Raw genomic sequence first — 19,907 nt, forward strand, 5'->3', positions numbered from 1 at the left:
GCACAAAGTAGATGTCCTAACCGACTTGCCAAAACTATAGTTTGTTAATAAGAAATTTGTGGAGTGGTTGAAAAACAAGTTTTAATGACTCCAACCTAAGTGTATGTAAACTTCCGACTTCAACTGTACTACCATTTATCATAGTTACAAACGCAATGACGATTAACATAATTTTAACCTCAAACGACGAGGTTACAAGTTCAGTTAAGCGTTTCACAACACTACCATATTACTTATTATTTCCGCTCTGGTTGTGTGTATCATTGAGAGCAACTCGGTGTGTGTGTTTATCAGACACATCCTGATTCCTCCTCCTAACCCAGCATATCTCTATAATGTGACCTGGCAGCTACTGTAAGACCGAGTGGACAGTTTAGGACAGGTAGGCAGATCCAGGGTTTCTTATTGGCAATGGGACCTAGAGTATAGTTTAACCTTGAAGAAGAGACATCGCCAGGTGGACTTGTTCATGAACATTGAGGTATCAATATACACCAAAGTTTATAATCAGAGCAGCATATTAAATAAATATATATGACATACAGTGAGAAATAACATAATGCATTGGATTGTACTACAGAGAATGAGATTTTTGTTCATAAAGGATTTACTGGTCGTTTTTTCCCCCTTTCTCATTACAGCTGGCGAAAGACAAAGAGCGTCTGCAAGCCATGATGACGCATCTCCACGTCAAATCCACTGAGCCCAAGCCGACCCCACAGCCAGTGAGTAAACTCTCTACCACATGCCTGTTTTCCGTCCTCCTCGTCTCTCACTTGTCTAATTGCCACACTTATATGTGTTAATGTATTTCCTCATCTCTTTTATGTACCTGCTAAACGGAAGCAGCTGCTCACTTGAGAGGAGCACAAAAAAAATGTTTTGGTCACATATTTTGACATCCCAGATTCTATTTTGTTCTGATGATCAACTCGGAGCACATGGTAACAGCGGTCAGTGGTGGCTGAACTAGTGTTGGTATGAGCCGACACCATAGACCTCTGTAGCGTTGTAAAATATAGACTTTTCTTTGAAATTGAAAAATCTCCTCAACGTCTTCAATTGGTTGTGAAGATGGTATCCTGGGGATTCCCCCAAAATAAGCTTCAGAAATACAACATGTTTCTCAAATTAAGAGCAATCGTGATGGCTGTTCAATTCCTTATCTTGACACATTTTTCGGACCATAACACCATGTATGTTAAGTCATCATGTCACGATATAACTTACTGTTTTATCCTTGTCTTACAGGGGTACCACTTAAAAATAAAGCGTACTGCTATTTTGTCATGTTTAAGAAGGAGCGCCATTACCATAGTTCAGTCATTGTGACAGTTCATTCATAGTGCCAAAGGCATGAGGGCCATTACACTGCTGGGCTGAACACAGAGACACACACACACAGAGAGAGAGAACCGCTCCTCTGACAAGTTCCTTTCAAAGCCTCAATCATATATTTACAGTCAGTCTGGAGCTATTGATGGGCAGAATCTCTGTACGGCGCGCCACATAGCGCAGGCAGGAAGGCAGGCAGTCAACAAAGTGCCTGGAGATGTGACAATAGGCTGCTTGTCGGAGCTTTGCCTCTGTCACACACACTGATTGTGTAGATTAGGCTTCAGAACGAGTGCCTGTCACGGGGACATTTGTATATGAAAAGTGGCTGGGGCAGCAGATAGCATCTTGACTTCTCTACCTCTCCCCAGGGCCAGTGGGAATGGCTGTGTCAGGGCTCTGTGCTAAAGCTCTGGGGGGTGGGTACCAGACCAGTGCTGCTTTTATTCAAATAAATACAATTCCTGCATTCTCCAGCGGTGGTGCAGTGCATGCTGGTAGCTGCAATGATATGCTATGATAAATGTGTCTAGCCGTGGTGTGGCTCAGTGGCTGGATCAGTGGGGGAATCCCACAGTCCCAGCTGGAGCTCTCAGTTAGACTGGAGCTGGAGCTGACCTCAGACCAGGCTTTAGACTATAGACTGTTCAGGGAGTGGGTGTTGATGGGAGAAAAACCATTCAGTCACGACAGACAACAGCAATTGCCTGCATTTTACAGTTACTATTTTACAGTTAGTCCTAATTAAATACATAACACATAGCTATATACTGTACATACAGTGTCAACTGAATATGATTTAATTTATTCCTTTGAGCTTTAAAAAAATATATATATAATAAAAAAAGAGCTGAAGAATACTGTGTGTGTGTTTGTCTTTGTGTGGGCGTGGGGTTGGGTCTCTGTAGTTGGTGTCACTAAGCATTCTCGTCAGAAGTCTGACCTTTTCGCAGTACATAATTAAGGAGGGACTTTTTTGTTTATTTTCTTTAGCAGCTTGGCAAGTCAAAGCCAGTATAATTAGATCACCAATTACCATTTCATTAATTTCTGTCTGAAGTCTCATTTTGTCTCTGCACTGGAGTGAGCCCAAATGCTGAGGGAAACAAAGGCCAGGCTATTACCAGGCTGTCTGGCCTATTGTTGAGGGCCACTCACTGTTTTTGGCTGGGGAATATGGATGAAACATGAAACAAAGACTGCTAATCCACAGGAAAATAAGTCTATTGATAGTATTGTGTCAGAAAACAACCAACCCAAGTGTGATTTATTTGGCCCTTGATTTAGAATAACACCCTCGTACAGTAGTGAATGTACCGTATACATTTATGTGCTTACAGTAATTGTGTAACACATTATTTGTGTAGAACTCTGCCAAAAAGGCATATTCTGGCCTCAGAATTCTTAATAAACATCACATGCTGTATTTACACATCTCTATTGATGCAGGAAAAAAAACAGACACAATTCCCATGTTTTAGCAAGTGTAATGCAAATGAATACAAATACACAGACTACAATTCATTCAGAAAAATCACACTAGCCGTAACCTCGTTAAGTCAATGTCATGTCAAGGATAAATATAGCGGTGGTGCCAGCCGTGCAGGCAGCCCCAGATTTCTTTATTATATACCTGTCTATCATGTGGGGCCCTCTTGGTGGTAATGACTGTTAATAGGGTTGTGGTAATTGGGTGGCCGTGGAGGATCCATGTGGGGGGGGGGGGTGAGATGTTAAACACTGTCTGTTCACTTTCACCTGCAAGCCCTGCGCCTCCACTGTAACCCACAACCATTATCAGCTAAACGTAGACATCTGATACCTCCAAAGCAATTGACAGCGTTGGCATTTCATTAATTTGTTAGCACAATCCACAAATGATTGTCAAAGATGAGATGCCTCCTGCCCACTCTCTCTCTCTCTCTACTCTCTTTCTCTACACTCTCTCTCTCTCTCTCTCTCTCTCTCTCTCTCTCTCTCTCTCTCTCTCTCTCTCTACTCTCTCTCTCTCTCTACTTTCTACTCTCTCTTTCTCTCTCTCTTTCTCTCTCTCTTTTCCTCCCCTCTTTCCTTGCAGACTAAAGTCATGTTTAATTTGGAAACTGGCCTCCTTTGGCAAATGAGCAATTAGAACAATTTTGTGCGAATATGTATATGTGTCATTAGCTTTCCTGCAAATTAATAGCAGGAGCAATGGGTCAGACTAGAATTTTCCACTTGACTGCTGCTCCACTGTGGAGGCTTGGCAGAGTTTGGAAGCAGCCACAGCTGCTGGAAGCCATGGTATACGTTCAGAGCACTTGGCTTAATTCGTTTACCTTGTAGCCATTATTACTAATATCCCTCCCCACACCCCCACCCTTGACAGAAAAGCAACCCCTCTCATTCTCCCTCTCAACCAAATATTTGGGATGCATCTTGCGCCAGACAGCGTAGCCCAGGTGATGGGGTCATTCAGATACAGCATTTAATCATCAGATCACTTCCGTAAGCATCTCCTAATTAGAGTCCTTACAATACAATTTCAGCTTGTAATTAGCCCAGATTGGCGGCTTCCTTTCCGTGGCTTATTAGTAGCTGCTCAGCGGTAGGTAAGAATCACATTGTCATTTGTCAGGGCTGTTAGGGCCGCCCATCTCCCCTCGCCAGTCGCCACGGATGTGATGCCAGCAGATCAAACAAAGGGAAGAAAACAGAGAGCAGGGAGCTGAGCCGTTAGAGGAGTAGGAGACGGGAGGTGGAGAGAGCATGAGCAGGACTCCTCGGTTGTTTTCTAAGCGTTTAGCGAACGTTCACGGATCATCCTCGGGGTTGGCCATAATTAGAGCTGTGATCAGCTTAGCCAATGAGGCATCTGAGACGCCGGGTAATTAACGAGCTTTTGTCTGTCTGTCTGTCTGTGTTTTGTTTACTCTCCCTCCCAGCTCAACCTGGTGTCCAACGTCACCCTGTCCAAAACAGCCCCCCCTGAGGCCTCGCCCCCTCTGAGCCTGCCCCAGACCCCAACCACCCCCACGGCCCCCCTGACTCCCCTGTCCCAGGCCTACTCCGTCATCACCCCCAACAGCCTCCACCACAGCGTGGGCCCCATGCGCCGGCGCTACTCTGACAAGTACAACATGCCCATTTCCCCAGGTATTGGAAGCATATACCACACACACATAAACACATACACACGCGCGCACATACAATTTCAAGTCTATCACACTACAAGTGTATCTATAATAGCTACTAACTATGGCCTTTCTCTATGTTCGTCTGTATGCTGTGTTTGCTCCCTTTGTACAGATATTGTCCAGAACAAAGAGTTCTACATGAATGCTGAAGTCAGACCTCCCTTCACATATGCCTCACTTATACGCCAGGTAAGGATCCTCTGGTCAGATGCCTCCGCTCTGCACTTCTCTGAGCTGGTAACTTGCAATGTATTTAATCTGTCATTTAAAGGAATAGAGCCTTTAATCTGCTTCAGTGGCTTCTGTCGTTAGCAGAACACGCATTAGATAAATATTCAGCCAAGACACAGATTTGCTTATTTTCTGCTTTTTTTTCTCTCCCTTACTTGTTAAATTTCAAATACAATTTAGACGCGCAGCAGAAGATTAACCATCTGCAAATGAGTACAAGAATGCACTCGGGACTCCAAAAAACGGCCATAAATAACATTTGCTTTTGATTAAGCATTACAGTGGATGTGATTATTATGAAATTAATTTCACACAACAGTAGGGATGAGCCTGTTTTAAGATGGCCAGTCAATTATCTGGCCAGCCCGCAGTAATCTGGGATCTCAGGAATGTATCTAAAGCCTGGCATAATTGCTGGCCTGTAATCTGCCTGAGAAATGTTTTCGCTTCCCTCCATTTACACTGACAAAAGAAATATATTCAAATTGTGAGATTTGAATGGGAACCAGACAGTGTTCCATAAACAAAGCGAGAGGGTACACATCATCACACGGACAGACGATGAACTGTCGTCTGTGTTCTTTCAGGAGAGCACACACAACCTGCATGCCACTTGTGAATAATTGATTGTTTTTCAGAGGGAACAAAATGTTAAATGTTGTTTCTGTCTCTTTTTCCAGGCTATCCTTGAATCACCGGAAAAGCAGCTAACACTAAATGAAATTTACAACTGGTTCACACGAATGTTTGCATATTTCAGGCGCAACGCCGCAACATGGAAGGTAAAATCACTCTTCACTTTGACTTCCTTAGACTAATATAAAGGGCAGGGACAGTTGTGTTGATCTTGTGGAATTAAATGATAGTCAAATGTATCAAGTTTAAATGCAATGAATGAGTCTTTACCCAATTCATAACTTTGCCCGCTTGTTCTATCCGAATAGAGCCACCCCTAACACAAACTGTCTGTAACCTCGCAGAAAAAAGTCAAAGGGAAATTGTGCATTCTTGTAAAAGAAAATCCCCACCTAATATTTGGAGATGTTTTTGGTAGTGGGTGGATGTGTTTAACTCCCTACTGTGCTGCCAGGGACTCCTGGCCGAGACACTCCCACAGAATTTAAACTGAGAACACCTTTTCCACTGGGCCACACACACACACACAGGCAAACAAACCCCAAGAGAAACAGAGACAGAAAAAGAGAGGGGTTAGAAAGAGAGGGCAGACTAAAACCAAAGGAGAAGCTGAGGAATAAGAGAAAAGAGAGGGCAGACTAAAACCAAAGGAGAAGCTGAGGAGTAAGAGAAAAGAGAGTGATGAAGCATTGAAGGCTACCCTCATAAGGCAGGGAGGGCCTGTAGTGTAGCGTATCCACAATGCAGCTGTGAATAAACCCCTGAGCCCCACACCAGCCCCCCTCCACAGCTCACTGTCCTCTCTCTTTAACTGCCTGCCTTCGCAGGCCGCTGACAGCCCTACCATAGGGGCACATTGGAGTTATAAACACCAAATCCCACACTGTGAAACACTCCTGCATAGAGGCATGCGCACACACACACACACACACACACACAAACACTCAATAAAGCACTCAGATGACAAAGGGCCATACGTATACAGAGTTCCAATCTCATGTGTCAGTGATTGGTTTATTTAAAAGGGCAATCTGCAATTGTTACATCCATTTTTGGACTTATAAATGAATTATATGTACCCATTGATTCTTAAATAATGTAACTTATAAATGCCTCATGAGTTTAGTTTAGCTGTGGTACCCCTTCAGAACCCAAAATATAAGCTTATTTGAAGCATATTTTAAACAAAAATAAATGTCAACAAACACTGTATAGCCTCAAAACTATAATTTTGATGGCATGGGTGGTCACCGTTTGCATCCATAGCTCTGTCTTTGGATTCTCCAGCCTCATCCCTCAGCTTTTTACCGAAACAACAGTGGCGGGGAAAGCATGTTGTTATTGTTTCAACTGCCGATTGCCACTTTAAGAAAAGTAACCCGCATACTCTGCAAATGGTCTTATGAAAAAGCTTATCATATAAACCCACAAGCTGAAGCTTTTGGAAATGTGTCTTCTCCATTATTGTTCAATTGTAGGTAAGGTCATTAACTGAAACAAACCAAACAGACTGGTTTATTTGATCAAGGTCTTTGTTCAGTTTGGGTTTTGTTATCAGTAGGCTCTTCTCAAATGGCTCATCATAAATTCAAGCTCTATGAAAGATATTTTAAAAGGATGTTGATGAAATGAAACTGTATTGCCATAGTAACTGGAAAATATTTCCACAATGTTTTTGTCATTTGATACTTTTGGCAGTCTACTGCCAATAGATCACTGATACTTGAAGGAATGTACTGTATTTATGTCCAGGATCTATCATGTGTCTGTCTAAATGTTTCTTCTCTGAAATGAAGTGGTTCATTATTAGACATTTTCTTGTGTTGATAGAATTTTTCTCTCCCTTCTCTTTTTTTACACCAACTGCAGAACGCAGTCCGGCATAATCTTAGTCTTCACAAGTGTTTTGTGCGAGTAGAAAACGTTAAAGGGGCTGTGTGGACAGTGGATGAACTAGAGTTCCAAAAGAGAAGGCCACAAAAGATCAGTGGGTAGGTCTGCCATCTCTGGCCGACTCTGGCGTTTGTCTGGTTGTGGATCTATGGGAAGAGGCTGCTCCATGTCATTGTCTGCGTGCCACGATGTCCCCCAAAAGTCGCTGTTTGCTTTAGTGTGCAGCATCCCCCGTGCTTTCCGTCTTCTACTCCTGGTGGTGTAACCATAACCCACATTGGCTTGTGCTTATTTTCATGTTGATCATCTCCCTCTCCTCCCTTGTCCCTCTGTCTGTGACTGGTGTTGGTCTGTCTGTCCCTCTGTCTATCTGTCCCTGTGTTGTTGTGATCACTGCATCTGCATCTGGCTGCCCTGATGCTCGTCTCCTGCTCAGGGTGCCATTCGCACCAACCTTTCCCTGCATAAGTGCTTTGTGAGAGTAGAGGATGAGTTTGGGTCCTTTTGGACTGTTGATGATGAGGAGTTTAAACGCGGCCGCCACGTACAGCGAGGCCGCCCTCGGAAATACGCCGCTGATGAGAACTTTGATGAGCTGCTCGTACAGTAAGCACTTCCGCCTGGCCCACTCTGCTTCCTGACCCCCAACTTCCCCCAACCCCCCCCCTCCCCCTCCCCACCTCCTGCATGCTCCGCCTCTGTGTTCCCATCAATGCCTCTGTGTTCCCATCATGCCTCTGTGTTCCCATCATGCCTCTGTGTTCAGCTCTTCCATCATTACATCGTGCTTTTACACAACCTGCTTTCATCAACCTGTTTTGTCTTCCTTACAATGAATTGAAATGATCCTGTGAACTTTTGGGGATTGATAAAATTGCATGGAATGTACTAAATGAATGATGAGCATTTTCTAAACTAAAGTTGTTTTCTGCAGAAGTCCAGCATTAGTGAAGAACATCCAGACCAGCTTGGGTTATGGGCCAGCTCTCTCAGCAGCCTTCCAGGTAAATGTGAATACTGACTCAGTCTCAAGCTCTCTGGGCGTTCACTACTTTACCTTTTAACCTTTTACTGTGAGGGAAAGAAAGGCAGGAAATAATAAACATAACACTGTGTCCACCTCCTATTCCTGGTCATTCTTCCTTGTTTTGGATGTGCGGGTGGTGGGTTGGCAGGCTGAAAAGTGCTGACAGTTTTCTTCCGTTTCACTGTTTTAACACTGTGCATGCTTTTCAGGCTTCAATGGCAGAAAACAACATACCTCTATACACTACTGCTTCCATTGGAAGTCCCACCCTCAACTCCCTGGCGAATGCCATCCGAGAGGAGATGAACGGAGCGATGGACCATGGAAACAGCAACGGCAGTGACAGCAGTCCAGGACGCTCTCCCTTGCCAGCTATGTGAGTGGCTCCTTACTTTTTTATCTGCAGTATTTGTTTAAGACTGGAGGAAAGGAAAGCGTTTCAACTGATTCAAATAGATCCCAAATATAATGGATTTTGATAGAACATTTAAAATCCACTTAAATGCTTTAGAATTTGATATTAAATGTCAATGTTATACTAAATGAAGAGTGATAAACAGGATTATAAATAAAGAGAGGGTGATATTGGCACAGTTGAATGAAGGGTCAGGGCCAGGACTGTGGCTGCAGCCCTCCCTGAAAATGGAAACTCCACCTTCTGGAAGGTTTTAAAGCCAGGCAAGGCCGGGAAGAAAAGACCGGAGCCCTCTGTTATTTCAACACAAAGTTTAGAAACTCTTCTTTATTACGCTTCTAAAATTTGTCCTGCCATCTGCTGAGTCCAGCCATAATCACCTCTTCAATTTATTACAAATATTAACAAAATGCCAGAAAGAAAAGTGACAAAGCTGCTGTCTCCTCCACACTGAAACATGAGCTCCAACACGTTCAGAACCCTCTGAGCCGTCGAAAGAAAAACAAGAAAAAAAGCATAATTATTCTAGAAGAAATAGTCCAAGGTTCCCATGTAGGAAAGCTGTGGTCGGACTGGAAACCACAGTTCCCTATTCACTTGTTGTATAGGAGTGTCTGCTAAGTTGTTTGAAGCCTAAAATAATATGGGGCAGGCAGCATCGTTTCCAGATGTGGGGCACCGATGTGCAGCTCTGCTAGATTTAGGGATGGCCCCGTAAAACATCAGAGCTAGAGGGAAGTTGTGCCGGAAAACAAAAAGGTGCAGTATTGAGCTTGTGGCGAAATGGAGAAAAGTGCCATCCCTAATCACTGTGAACATAGCTTTGGGCATCGCTCTGGAACAGGAAAGGCAGAGACAGGATGGGTGTGCTGGCCCAAAGGCTGCCTGTGTCTCTCTCCCTCTCTTTATCTTGAGGCTGATTAAACCCATATTCTGAGCTTTTTCACAATTACTCCGTGTGGATAAGCTTTATACGAGTAGAAAATTTGTCAGAGCGTTCAACTTCAGTGCGTTTGCGCAGCGCCACATTTCCTCTATCTTCTATGAAGCAGCAAGCCTTCAAACAAACGTTCAGGTTTACGAGCTAGCACCCTCTATCACTCTCAAGCCGGCTCCCTCTCTCCTCTCTGTTCTCCAAGAGATGCACCTCACACAATCTGCAGACTCGCAACATCCTCGTCCCACCCGAACCAAACCTGGCTCACAGCTCTTCACCTGGTGTACAGACTTCAGGCTTGACTATGGAGTGGCCCAGGCCTTACATGTGTTTACCAGCTGCCTATCTCACAGCCCTGCATGGTGTTCGTCAGAGTTAGGCTTTTAACACAGGGAGGAAAACAGGGGCCGTTCTATTTTACAGGAAGACTATAATCAGGTATCCAGCCTCAGCCAGCTAATTAAAAGCAGAGTGTGGAATCAGCATGCAGTTCAATAGCATAATAATAACAATTTCATGTTTGCCCTGCAGCTAGGGATTGAGACCTGAGGCGATGTGACTTGTGGAGTTACTTTGATCTCAAACCAGTAGAAAAGCTGACTTTACTTTTCTCCCTGTTTTGTCAGCTCGTTTGTGTTGAACTTGTTTTCAAGTCTGTGGGTAAATACATCTAATTTGTGTAACGATTGTGGGTAAATAAATCTGGAACGTGCATTACGCTGGTCAAAACGAGCTCGGCATCTCGTACTGACACATGGTGACGGGGGACATAAATGTATACAGTTACACATTGCCATATTCTTTTTGGACGATAATATATCGTTATTTGACTCTGTGTATCGATTTCTAAAAAATAACAATTGAAATGGTTATAAAAAAGGGGAAAATATCCCGCAGCTGCTCATAATACGCTACCCCCTTTTTCCCTCCTCTCTGCGCCTGTGGAGCCTCCTTCCCGTGCGCTTTATTCCTGCAGTGTTTCTGTAATGAGAATTTGGCAGATCTCATCTCTTTAGCGCCTCCTTTGCCCAGGCAGTGGGCTGGGTTCATGTTTTGCCTTGTTTACAACTGACAGCGTTATTATTCTCGTAAGGGCTCTGTTTCTTATCACAGTGTTGTGTTGAGTGTGCCTTTCTGCTCTGCTCTCGCGCCTTCCTGCCAGCGCTTTTCTTCTCTTATTGACACTTGGGTGAAAATATGCATTAATTTTGGAGTTTAAAGCATGTATAGCGGTGTCTGGTCGCTGTGTTTGCTTGAAGTTGATTAATGATAGAAGCCGGCTCGGGGTCATCCTCTGGAGACCCGCCTCGCAGGTTGTGCATGTTAACGAGTAGGAAGGGGAACACACAGCACGCCACTGATCCACCGCCACCAGGAGGCTGACAAACCCCCCCACTCGCTCCCTCCGCAGAGTCCATTCTTCTCTCTCCCCGTCGCACGTTGTTAATCTTCCTCATTTATCAATTCTAAGTGAATACCCAGTTGTCAGCTGCTATGAAAATAAAGCCTGCCGGTTTCCTGGGATTGGAATACCTCAAAGGAAGGTGAAATTATCATCAAGCCCAGCCCAGTGAGGCCCCTCTCAGAGATTCATTAGAGCCATTCATTTGTTTTTGTTTCTAATTTCTGAATCAATACATGTCTGTGATTCTGTTTTTGAGAGAGAATGAATGGTTCAACAAGGGTTTAACCAGCTAAAGATGAACTAACTGGACCATCCCCTGTCTGTTTGTGTTCTGTTTCCACGCAGGCATCACATTAAAGAGGAACCGCTGGACCCGGAGGACCACGAAGGCCCCCTCTCCCTTGTGATGACGGCCAACCACAGTCCAGATTTCGGTCACCACAGAGATTACGATGACGACCAGGGCCACGATGACATGCTGTAAGGCCAGGCCCCCAGAGGCAGAACTAACCTTAGTCATCTGTGAGATGCCACGACGTCACAGATAACACAGATACAAGACTGCAGTCTCAGCCCTCTGATGACAGCTATCAAATGTTTCCAATTGACTTTTAGTGCCATTAAATACATAGTGAAAAACACAAGAACGAGAATACGTCTCACTTGGGAGTATTTTTGATTTATATCTACTTTTTGTTTTAAGTGAACGGAAAAAAAAAGACATTTCTACTCAACATGCGTTGGATGGACATGTTTGGTACTGGGGACTTCTTGGTTAGTGTGGTGATTTCAAATCCAGGATGGACTTGGACCTGCACTGTGCAGCCAGTATGGACTGCATGCAGCCCACTCAACCACACTGAGCACGGACTGCTGAGGGGTTCTCTGTATTTTTCTCTCTCTCTCTCTCACACACACACACACACATATGCCCATAAACTTAAGAGATATTGACTGACATTTAATTTACACTGTGTGTGTGTGTGTGTATATTTTGTTCATTGTCACTGCCTTCAAAACTTCATTGGTTTGCTTCCATCTAGGGTGGGAGGGATGTTTTTTGGTGTGTTTTGAGGGTGAGGGGTTTAAAATCTAAATGTATGTCTTTTTCATTGTACATTGCTCTTTATCGCTTTTGATTTCTTTAACTGATCAGACCTCATGCCCGTGCTGTGGAGATTCTGTATGGTCAGCACTTGATGAATGCTTATATGATTTCCTTTCATGTTGTCTCCGTGTTTCTTTTTTTACATGAAGCAGAATGTCAAAATACCAATTAGTATTTTTCTGTCATTTATTCCACATGCTTCAGAATGCCACCTCCCTGACATGTAGCCCCCCCCCCCATCCCCCCCAAGCTCATGAAGTCCGTCTGCAATGCACTACTCGTAATGAAGGCTCTCTCCACGCATCAATGAAGTTTAATTTAAGATGGGAATGAATGACAGAGAAATCATGCAGGTTATGATTTATCCTCATGAAATGATGTCTGAGAACAGCCCTTCACGGCAGTGCATGTTAGCTGCATCCACATTTCTGATCATTCGCAAGCTACCAGTTTTAGAAAGAAAATGAAATGCCAGGTGTGCAGGACAAAGATTATATTTTAGACCAGATAGTTGTGATTCCTGAAGACTACTGTCATCGTAGGTCAAACGTGTCTAGTTTTCCCCACTGTCATTTCACTCATGGAGGGATTGTTTGGCCAGGCTTGACGATATCAAAGTGCATTCCCTATAGTTGTCATGTTTTTTACCATATGCATGACCAGTTGGCTCTCTCAGTTCTGAGTGATTTATTAATAATTACACACATCAGATTAAATATTAATGTCCTTAATTTCGAGGATAATCCCAAAACGGGCAATAAGACCTGATCATTGCTTCATTCTGGTATTTGTCAGCCATGTTACGGCCCCAGACGCCCACCCTTCCACAAGCGAACTGATTATCTGGTACAGTCGGTAGTCAACATCAGCAGAACCCAATGACCAAGTCAGAGTAGTGGTGTAGGCCCTGCGATAGAGTGAATGGGATTGATGCAGGGACTGTGGCGCTGTGAGGCTGAACACAAATAGGCTTGATCCTAGGTTTGGTATATTGATATGAAACGGAATATGCTCGGTCAAAGACTGACTTTTTAAAGACTGCAACCACTTTGCATTTTTATTTATTATTATTAGTTCCGTTTTTAGTTTTACTTTTGTATTTAGTTGTTGATGTGTCGGATATCTTGTTCTGTGACTACCAAAGATAAACTACAAAGTAAAAACGATGTTCTCTGTTTCATGCAATAGCAGATAAGGCCAAATATCCTCCATTCTCTCCCATTGGATGTGACAGGATCTATTGCTGGAGTATAGTCTCAGCTTTGTCAAGCCAATGGCTCATTGATTAGAGAGGGTGCTCCTCAAGCAGTCGGACTGTCATCACCTTTAAAGCCAAAGGGTTGTCATGACGAGTACAGTAGCTGCAGGACTTTGCAGTGACCAAAACCTCAAGGGAGATGCAGAGTCAGACAAACATTATGACCAAATTAGGGGAGAGGGAAAGGGATCACTCTGTCCATCTATCAGCAGCAGATTACTGTGCAACATAAGGGGGTGGATAAAAGGAGATGATGATAATAACGATGCTGATTTACCAGTAGACAGGAGAGCTTTGCAGAGAACAATGTGAAAAAGGATTCTTTACTTCAACTGGACCACACAATGATTAAATATTTTGGTTGTTTTTTTATTCTTTATGAATTTGTACCCTTTCCAACGATTGTATGCCACTCTTTAGTGAGTCCTGCTATCTTGACGGGATTCTACTGTTCTCTGTTAACATTGGCACGGCTTTATGATTGTGTTTAGTTTCTGTCAACGTATTACTTTTTATATTAAAAAACACTCCTGTCAACTAATAAGCTGGGTACAAGGTACTTTATGGCAGTTATTTGAACATTTCATCATGCGTTTCCTATTGCTAATGAAAAGGGCAATCTGTGGTTTTCAGAAAATGTATTTAATATCCAATAGCAGTCAGCTGTGGGATGGGTCAGTAACAGCCGGACTGGGATCGTGAGAACAACTCGATCTCATCCAAAGCCAGTCTTCTGCTGATTTGCTTGGTATTCTAAAGGGGGGAAAGCTGGTAGATTAGAGCATTCTCAGCATGTGTAGCTTGACATTACTAAAGATAACAGCATGAGAAAAATTGTTAGTACACAGACCTCAGTTCAAACCTATAGGGAATGATTAAATTAAGAGAGAAAAAATGTGTTTCACTCAGTTGCATTTAGTTGTATGTCTTGCATGTGTAGTCTAAAACTGTAGTGAGTGAAAAAATATTTTTTTAAAGGCAAAAAAAAAAGAAAGATAAGAATACAACATTTGAGCTTGTTTATCTTGAGGGTCTCGCATCCTTTTTGCAAAATCAATCCAAACCTCAGGCCTTTTTTCATGAAGAAATCACCTAACTTTATTTGATCCCCTTTTCACAGTCTATTGTCAGTCGCTTGGTCGTGGGCTTTACAACAGTAGGTTGTTAGTATAGCGCCTTGTGTCTTTTTCTTGTCCTTTTCTTTGCTTGTTTCTTTCAAAGATCAAAAAATGACATGTGTGTTATTCTTTTTGCTTTATCACAACTGCTTTGTGTTAGCTATAAAAAAAAAAGCTTTGAAAAATTGCTGTATGTATTGGAATAGCAAACTGTACTGCAAATGTATTTTACTTAGTAATCCTTGCTTTAAAACGTCATACATGCAGACATCTGTGCGAGATGGGCGGGGCAGGGTGGGGGATTATCACAGATTTTGGATTTTAAACTGTAAAATAGAAAACAGACTTTTTCTCTGTTATCATTGACCTAAGGATTTTGTACAGATTTTGTTCTTGTGTTAAGCTGTTTTTGATACCTCCTTTTGATGGTCCAACCACTGCCTTCTGTGGCTATATGTTAAACATTACTGCTCGGCGAAAGGGCAGACAGGTATATTTCCTCTACAAGACTGAGGTATCTTGCATGACTAATTCCAGGGTCACAGAGAGGAGAAATAATAGTTAAGTGGTCAGTAATAGTATAAGGGTGTATCAATCTAATGATATTTTATATGAAACTAATAGGAAAAATAAGAAAAATATGCAGTGCCAAGATGTAGAGTATTTGTTAAATGCTTTGTTTTTATTCCAGAGGAATTGATTAATTCATACATACATCATCAGTGATGTCATCATCATCAGCCCATCATCATTAGGTGAAATACATACAATTTTTTTGTTATATTTTTATCTCAACTGTTATTTTTTCATGATAAGTAAAGCCAAGCACATCAGGTAGCAGTCTTAGGTGGACCACAAAGGTTAAACGTTTGATGTGAGTCGGACTGTACTCGTCCTTGATATACTGTATGTTGAATTTTGAACAAGAAATATCAACCCAAGTCGAGTAACCTTTTGACCTTGCTGTGCTCTGTGTAGGCGGCATCAGATTCCCCCTCAAGACACTTGTGGCCATGCTAATTTGCCACGGTTCCATCAATCATGATCCACCCCACTGTCGTTCACCACTGTGTTGTACCATCATCCTCTCAACCGGTGCTTCTGGCGGAGGGAGGGAGGGAGGGAAGAGGGTACCGCAGAGCAGCTGTCACGGTGCTTTAATGTTTCAGCAGTTAGGTTAGTTTTCTGTTGAAGCTGTAGTCTGTAGTTTTCTGTTGAAGCTGTAGTCTGTAGTTTTCTGTTGAAGCTGTAGTCTGTAGTTTTCTGTTGAAGCTGTAGTCTGTAGTTTTCTGTTTTATTAACTAAATATTCTGCTCATCACCTCCATCATCAGTCTGTAATCTCCTCATCATTCCTGGTCTGTCTGATGCAGAATATTCTGCTCATCACCTCCATCATCAGTCTGTAATCTCCTCATCATTCCTGGTCTGTCTGATGCAGAATATTCTGCTCATCACCTCCATCATCAGTCTGTAATCTCCTCATCATTCCTGGTCTGTCTGATGCAGAATATTCTGCTCATCACCTCCATCATCAGTCTGTAATCTCCTCATCATTCCTGGTCTGTCTGATGCAGAATATTCTGTTGTACAGTCAGTCTCGATAACTGACGTAAGCATTCTAAAAATGCAATAAAATGCTGGTTGTTCACGTTTGTTTCCTGAAGTCATTTCTTACTTGGTTGAAATGGTAGGGATCTGCATACAAAAAATACTGAAATCATAGTTGCCTTGTCCATGTGTACCAACGCAGCAAACGAAAAAGGCCACTTGATAATTTATTTCTTCATGTTATTTTGCCTGGGTACTTTATACTACAGAATTCTCCTCAAAGTGATTGCATCTACAGTTTACAATATTATAATTTTTAGATTTTTTTGTTGTTGTTGTATAGGTTAGATTGTCACAGATACAGGCCTGTTTGTCACCTTCTGCAAGACTTCTGAGTCTGTGATAAGGACCACCACTATCATATCAGCCTCAACATTAAATTATCTTGTAATTAAAAATAGACAGTTAAACTGTTCTAACATCAATTTAGGTAACAGCATTTGATAAGCTATAAATTGTAACTGCATTAAAATTCCAGAAATATTAGCGATATGGATTTCTTGACGGGAATTAACGCTGATGACCAAGACTTGCTTTTTTATGACGGAAGCACAGGTCATGTTGGCCACAAAACAGGAGACAGAGATCAAGTCTAAGCACTTTTAATCTTGTGAAACAAGCAATTACAAATAGCTGCATTGATTCGTTAAAAAGCTTTAGGTGACATAAATTGTTTCTCGCTTAGCTTATTGCTCCTATACATAAATGTCACAAGTATATTATTAATTAAAGCCATTGAAAGATGAGATTTAATAGAAACAATATAAAATCATGACCAATCTTTTTGCTGGCAATATATTATCTAGCATTTGGGGTCCTGAATTTCCATGTTGTATCTCCAGTAATAAACAGTACAGTTGGCTGGAGAATGATTGGATCTCTTGATAAATAATCAAAATACTGCTATATTGTATGCTCAAAATGGAAAAATTATATTTTATACTAATACAATTTCTCAGAGAAATAGATTTTGTTTAACAATCTCAAAAAGATAGGTGTCAAAATGATTGGATCCCCTGTTTTCAATACTTCAGCACCATCCCTTTGTGAGGATTACAACACTGAGCCTTTTTCTAAAATGTTTTTTTGAGATTGGAGAACTCATTGGGAGGGATCTTAGGTCATTCCTCCATACATAATCTTTCCAGATCTGATATCCTTTGTCTGCGCTTATGGAATGACCTCTTCAATTCAAACCACAGGTTTTCAATGGGGCCAGCATCCCGGCGTCGCCTCTTCACTGTTGGCGTTGAGACTGGTGTTTTGCGGGCACTATTTAAAGAAGCTGCCAGTTGAGGACCCGTGAGGCATCTGTTTCTCCAACTAGACACTCGAATGTACTTGTCCTCTTGCATAGTTGTGCACCGGGGCCTCCCACTCCTCTTTCTATTTTGGTTAGAGCCAGTTTGCGCTGTTCTGTGAAGGGAGTAGTACACAGTGTTGGACCAGATCTTCAGTTGCTTGGCAATTTCTCGCATGGAATAGCCTTCATTTCTCAGAACAAGAATAGATTGACGCGTTTCAGAAGAAAGTTATTTGTTTCTGGTCATGTTGAGCCTGTAATCGAACCCACCATTGCTGATGCTCCAGATACTCAACTAGTTTTAAGAAGGCCAGTTATTGCTTCTTTAATCAGAACAACAGTTTTCAGCTGTGCTAACATAATTGCTAAATAGTTTTCTAATAATCAATTAACCTTTTAAAATGATACATATGGATTAGCTAACACAAGGTGCCATTGTAACACAGGAGTGATGGTTGCTGATAACGGGCCTCTGTACGCCTATGTAGATATTCCATTAAAAATCAGCAGTTTCCAGCTACAATAGTCATTTACAACATTAACAATGTCTACACTGTATTTCTGATAAATGTGTTATTTTAATGGACAAACAAAATGCGCTTTTCTTTCAAAAACAAGGACATTTCTAAGTGACCCCAAACTTTTGAATGGTAGTGTGTACGTAGTGTACAAAACATCTTTCCATGACAAACTGACCAGGTGAATCCAGGTGAAAGCTATGATCCATTATTGATGTCACCTGTTAAACCCACTTCAGTCAGTGTAGATGAAGGGGAGGAGACAGGTTAAAGAAGGACTTTTAAGAAGGACAATTGAGACATGGATTGTGTATGTGCGCCATTCAGAGCGTGACAAAAGATTTATAAGTGGCTTTGAACGGGGTATGTTGCCGGGCACATCAGTTTGTGTGTGTCAAGAACTGCAACGCTGCTGGGTTTTTCACACTCAACAGTTTCCCGTGTTTATCAAGACTGGTTCACCACCCAAAGGACATCCAGCCAACTTGACACAACTGTTGGAAGCATTGGAGTCAACATGGGGCCAGGATCCATGTGTAAAGCTTTCGACACCTTGTAGTGTCCATGCCCCGACGAATTGAGGCTGTTTTGAGGGCAAAAGGGAGTGAAACTATATTAGGAAGGTGGTTCCTAATGTTTTGTACACTCAGTGTATAGTAAGCATGAATAGAAATCAATAATTTAGTGTGCATCTGCATCAAATTACAGGAGTCTTACATTGATTACATCAAAGGTTGAGTGGCAGGCTGTTGAAAAACAGCCTGACTGAGTGAGAGAAAATCTTTTTAGCCCAACAATGTTGTGGTGCTCATCCATCAACATGCATCTGCTGTGGTGAGAAAACACCATATTAAATCAAACCACTAATCATTCATTTCACTTTTTCAAAATAATGAATCAGATTATGGGCTTTGCTGTGTTGTGATACTGTAGGCTCCAGCGCTCCTTATAGAACAGTAGGCTCCATTCATCAATCAGCAAGACAAATTAAGCAATTATTTACTGTACCAGTCAAAAGTTTGGACACGCCTAGTCATTCGAGGGTTTTTCTTTATTTGTACTGTTTTCTACATTGTAGAATAATAGTGAACACATCAAAACTATGAAATAACACATATGGAATCATGTAGTAAAAGTGTTAAACAAATCAAAATGTATTTTAAATTTGAGATTCTTTTAAGTAGCCACCCTTTGCCTCGATGACAGCTTTGCAAGCTCTTGGCATTCTCACAACCAGCTTCATACATTTTTTAACACTTTTTTTTTGCTTACTACATGAATCCATATGTGTTCTTTCATAGTTTTGATGTCTTCACTACAAATAAATAAAAACCCTTGAATGAGTAGGTGTGTCCAAACGTTTGACTGGTATCGTATATTGTATGACAATATGAACAATCCTTGTATGAATATGATGGGGTTAAAAAATATATATATATTGGATGAAACCCTACAATACATAGACATATCTGGTCATCATTGTCGTATTCTCACATTTTAGTTATTGTAGTCTACAGCCAAGATTTTTGCAAATCAGATTCAAATCTTTTCTTTTTCCAGCATTCTGAACAGCCAAAAAGCGACATCGAATCAGATATTTCAAGCCACATTTCAAACAACATCTGAAATCGGATACAAATCTGATTCCTGGCAATGTGACTTGTGTCTGAACAGTCAAATCGGATTTACTTGCCCCTCAAGTGGTCATTCGACTGTCAAGTGGTTTTCAGACAGTCAATAGACTACTTCAAAATGGAGATGGCCTCAATGGCGCTACCCACGTGCTCACAAAAGCCATAGTGCGACAGATACAAAGATGAATCCTCTATCATTCTCTATGGTCTGAACACACACAAATCCGATTTGGTCAGGTAACTTGCTGTTTGGACAGTCAGTATTCCAAAACGGATTTGAAAAACCAAACTGATTTGAGAATG

The 19,907-nt window shown here is 41.9% G+C and overlaps 1 protein-coding gene across 14 annotated transcripts in view; it reads left to right on the plus strand.

The window, feature by feature from the left end:
- The window catches only part of LOC109890932 (forkhead box protein P1-B-like), a 208,078-nt gene extending 191,889 nt beyond the window's left edge, over positions 1-16,189 (plus strand). For 8 of the 14 annotated variants that reach the window (XM_031824899.1, XM_031824895.1, XM_031824901.1 and 5 more), the window contains 8 exons: positions 642-725; positions 4,260-4,470; positions 4,600-4,700; positions 5,423-5,524; positions 7,248-7,369; positions 8,206-8,275; positions 8,508-8,674; positions 11,401-16,189. In XM_031824899.1, the coding sequence (XP_031680759.1) occupies positions 642-725; positions 4,260-4,470; positions 4,600-4,700; positions 5,423-5,524; positions 7,248-7,369; positions 8,206-8,275; positions 8,508-8,674; positions 11,401-11,539 (996 nt within the window). In that variant the 3' untranslated portion in view covers positions 11,540-16,189. The remainder of the gene's footprint in view (positions 1-641; positions 726-4,259; positions 4,471-4,599; positions 4,701-5,422; positions 5,525-7,247; positions 7,370-8,205; positions 8,276-8,507; positions 8,675-11,400) is intronic. The other 6 variants (XM_020483096.2, XM_020483090.2, XM_020483098.2 and 3 more) reach the window with 3 other exon arrangements.
- The last annotated feature ends 3,718 nt before the right edge of the window (positions 16,190-19,907 follow it).

The sequence above is a fragment of the Oncorhynchus kisutch genome, linkage group LG5, assembly GCF_002021735.2.
Source record: "Oncorhynchus kisutch isolate 150728-3 linkage group LG5, Okis_V2, whole genome shotgun sequence".
Classification (NCBI taxonomy): Eukaryota; Metazoa; Chordata; class Actinopteri; order Salmoniformes; family Salmonidae; genus Oncorhynchus; species Oncorhynchus kisutch.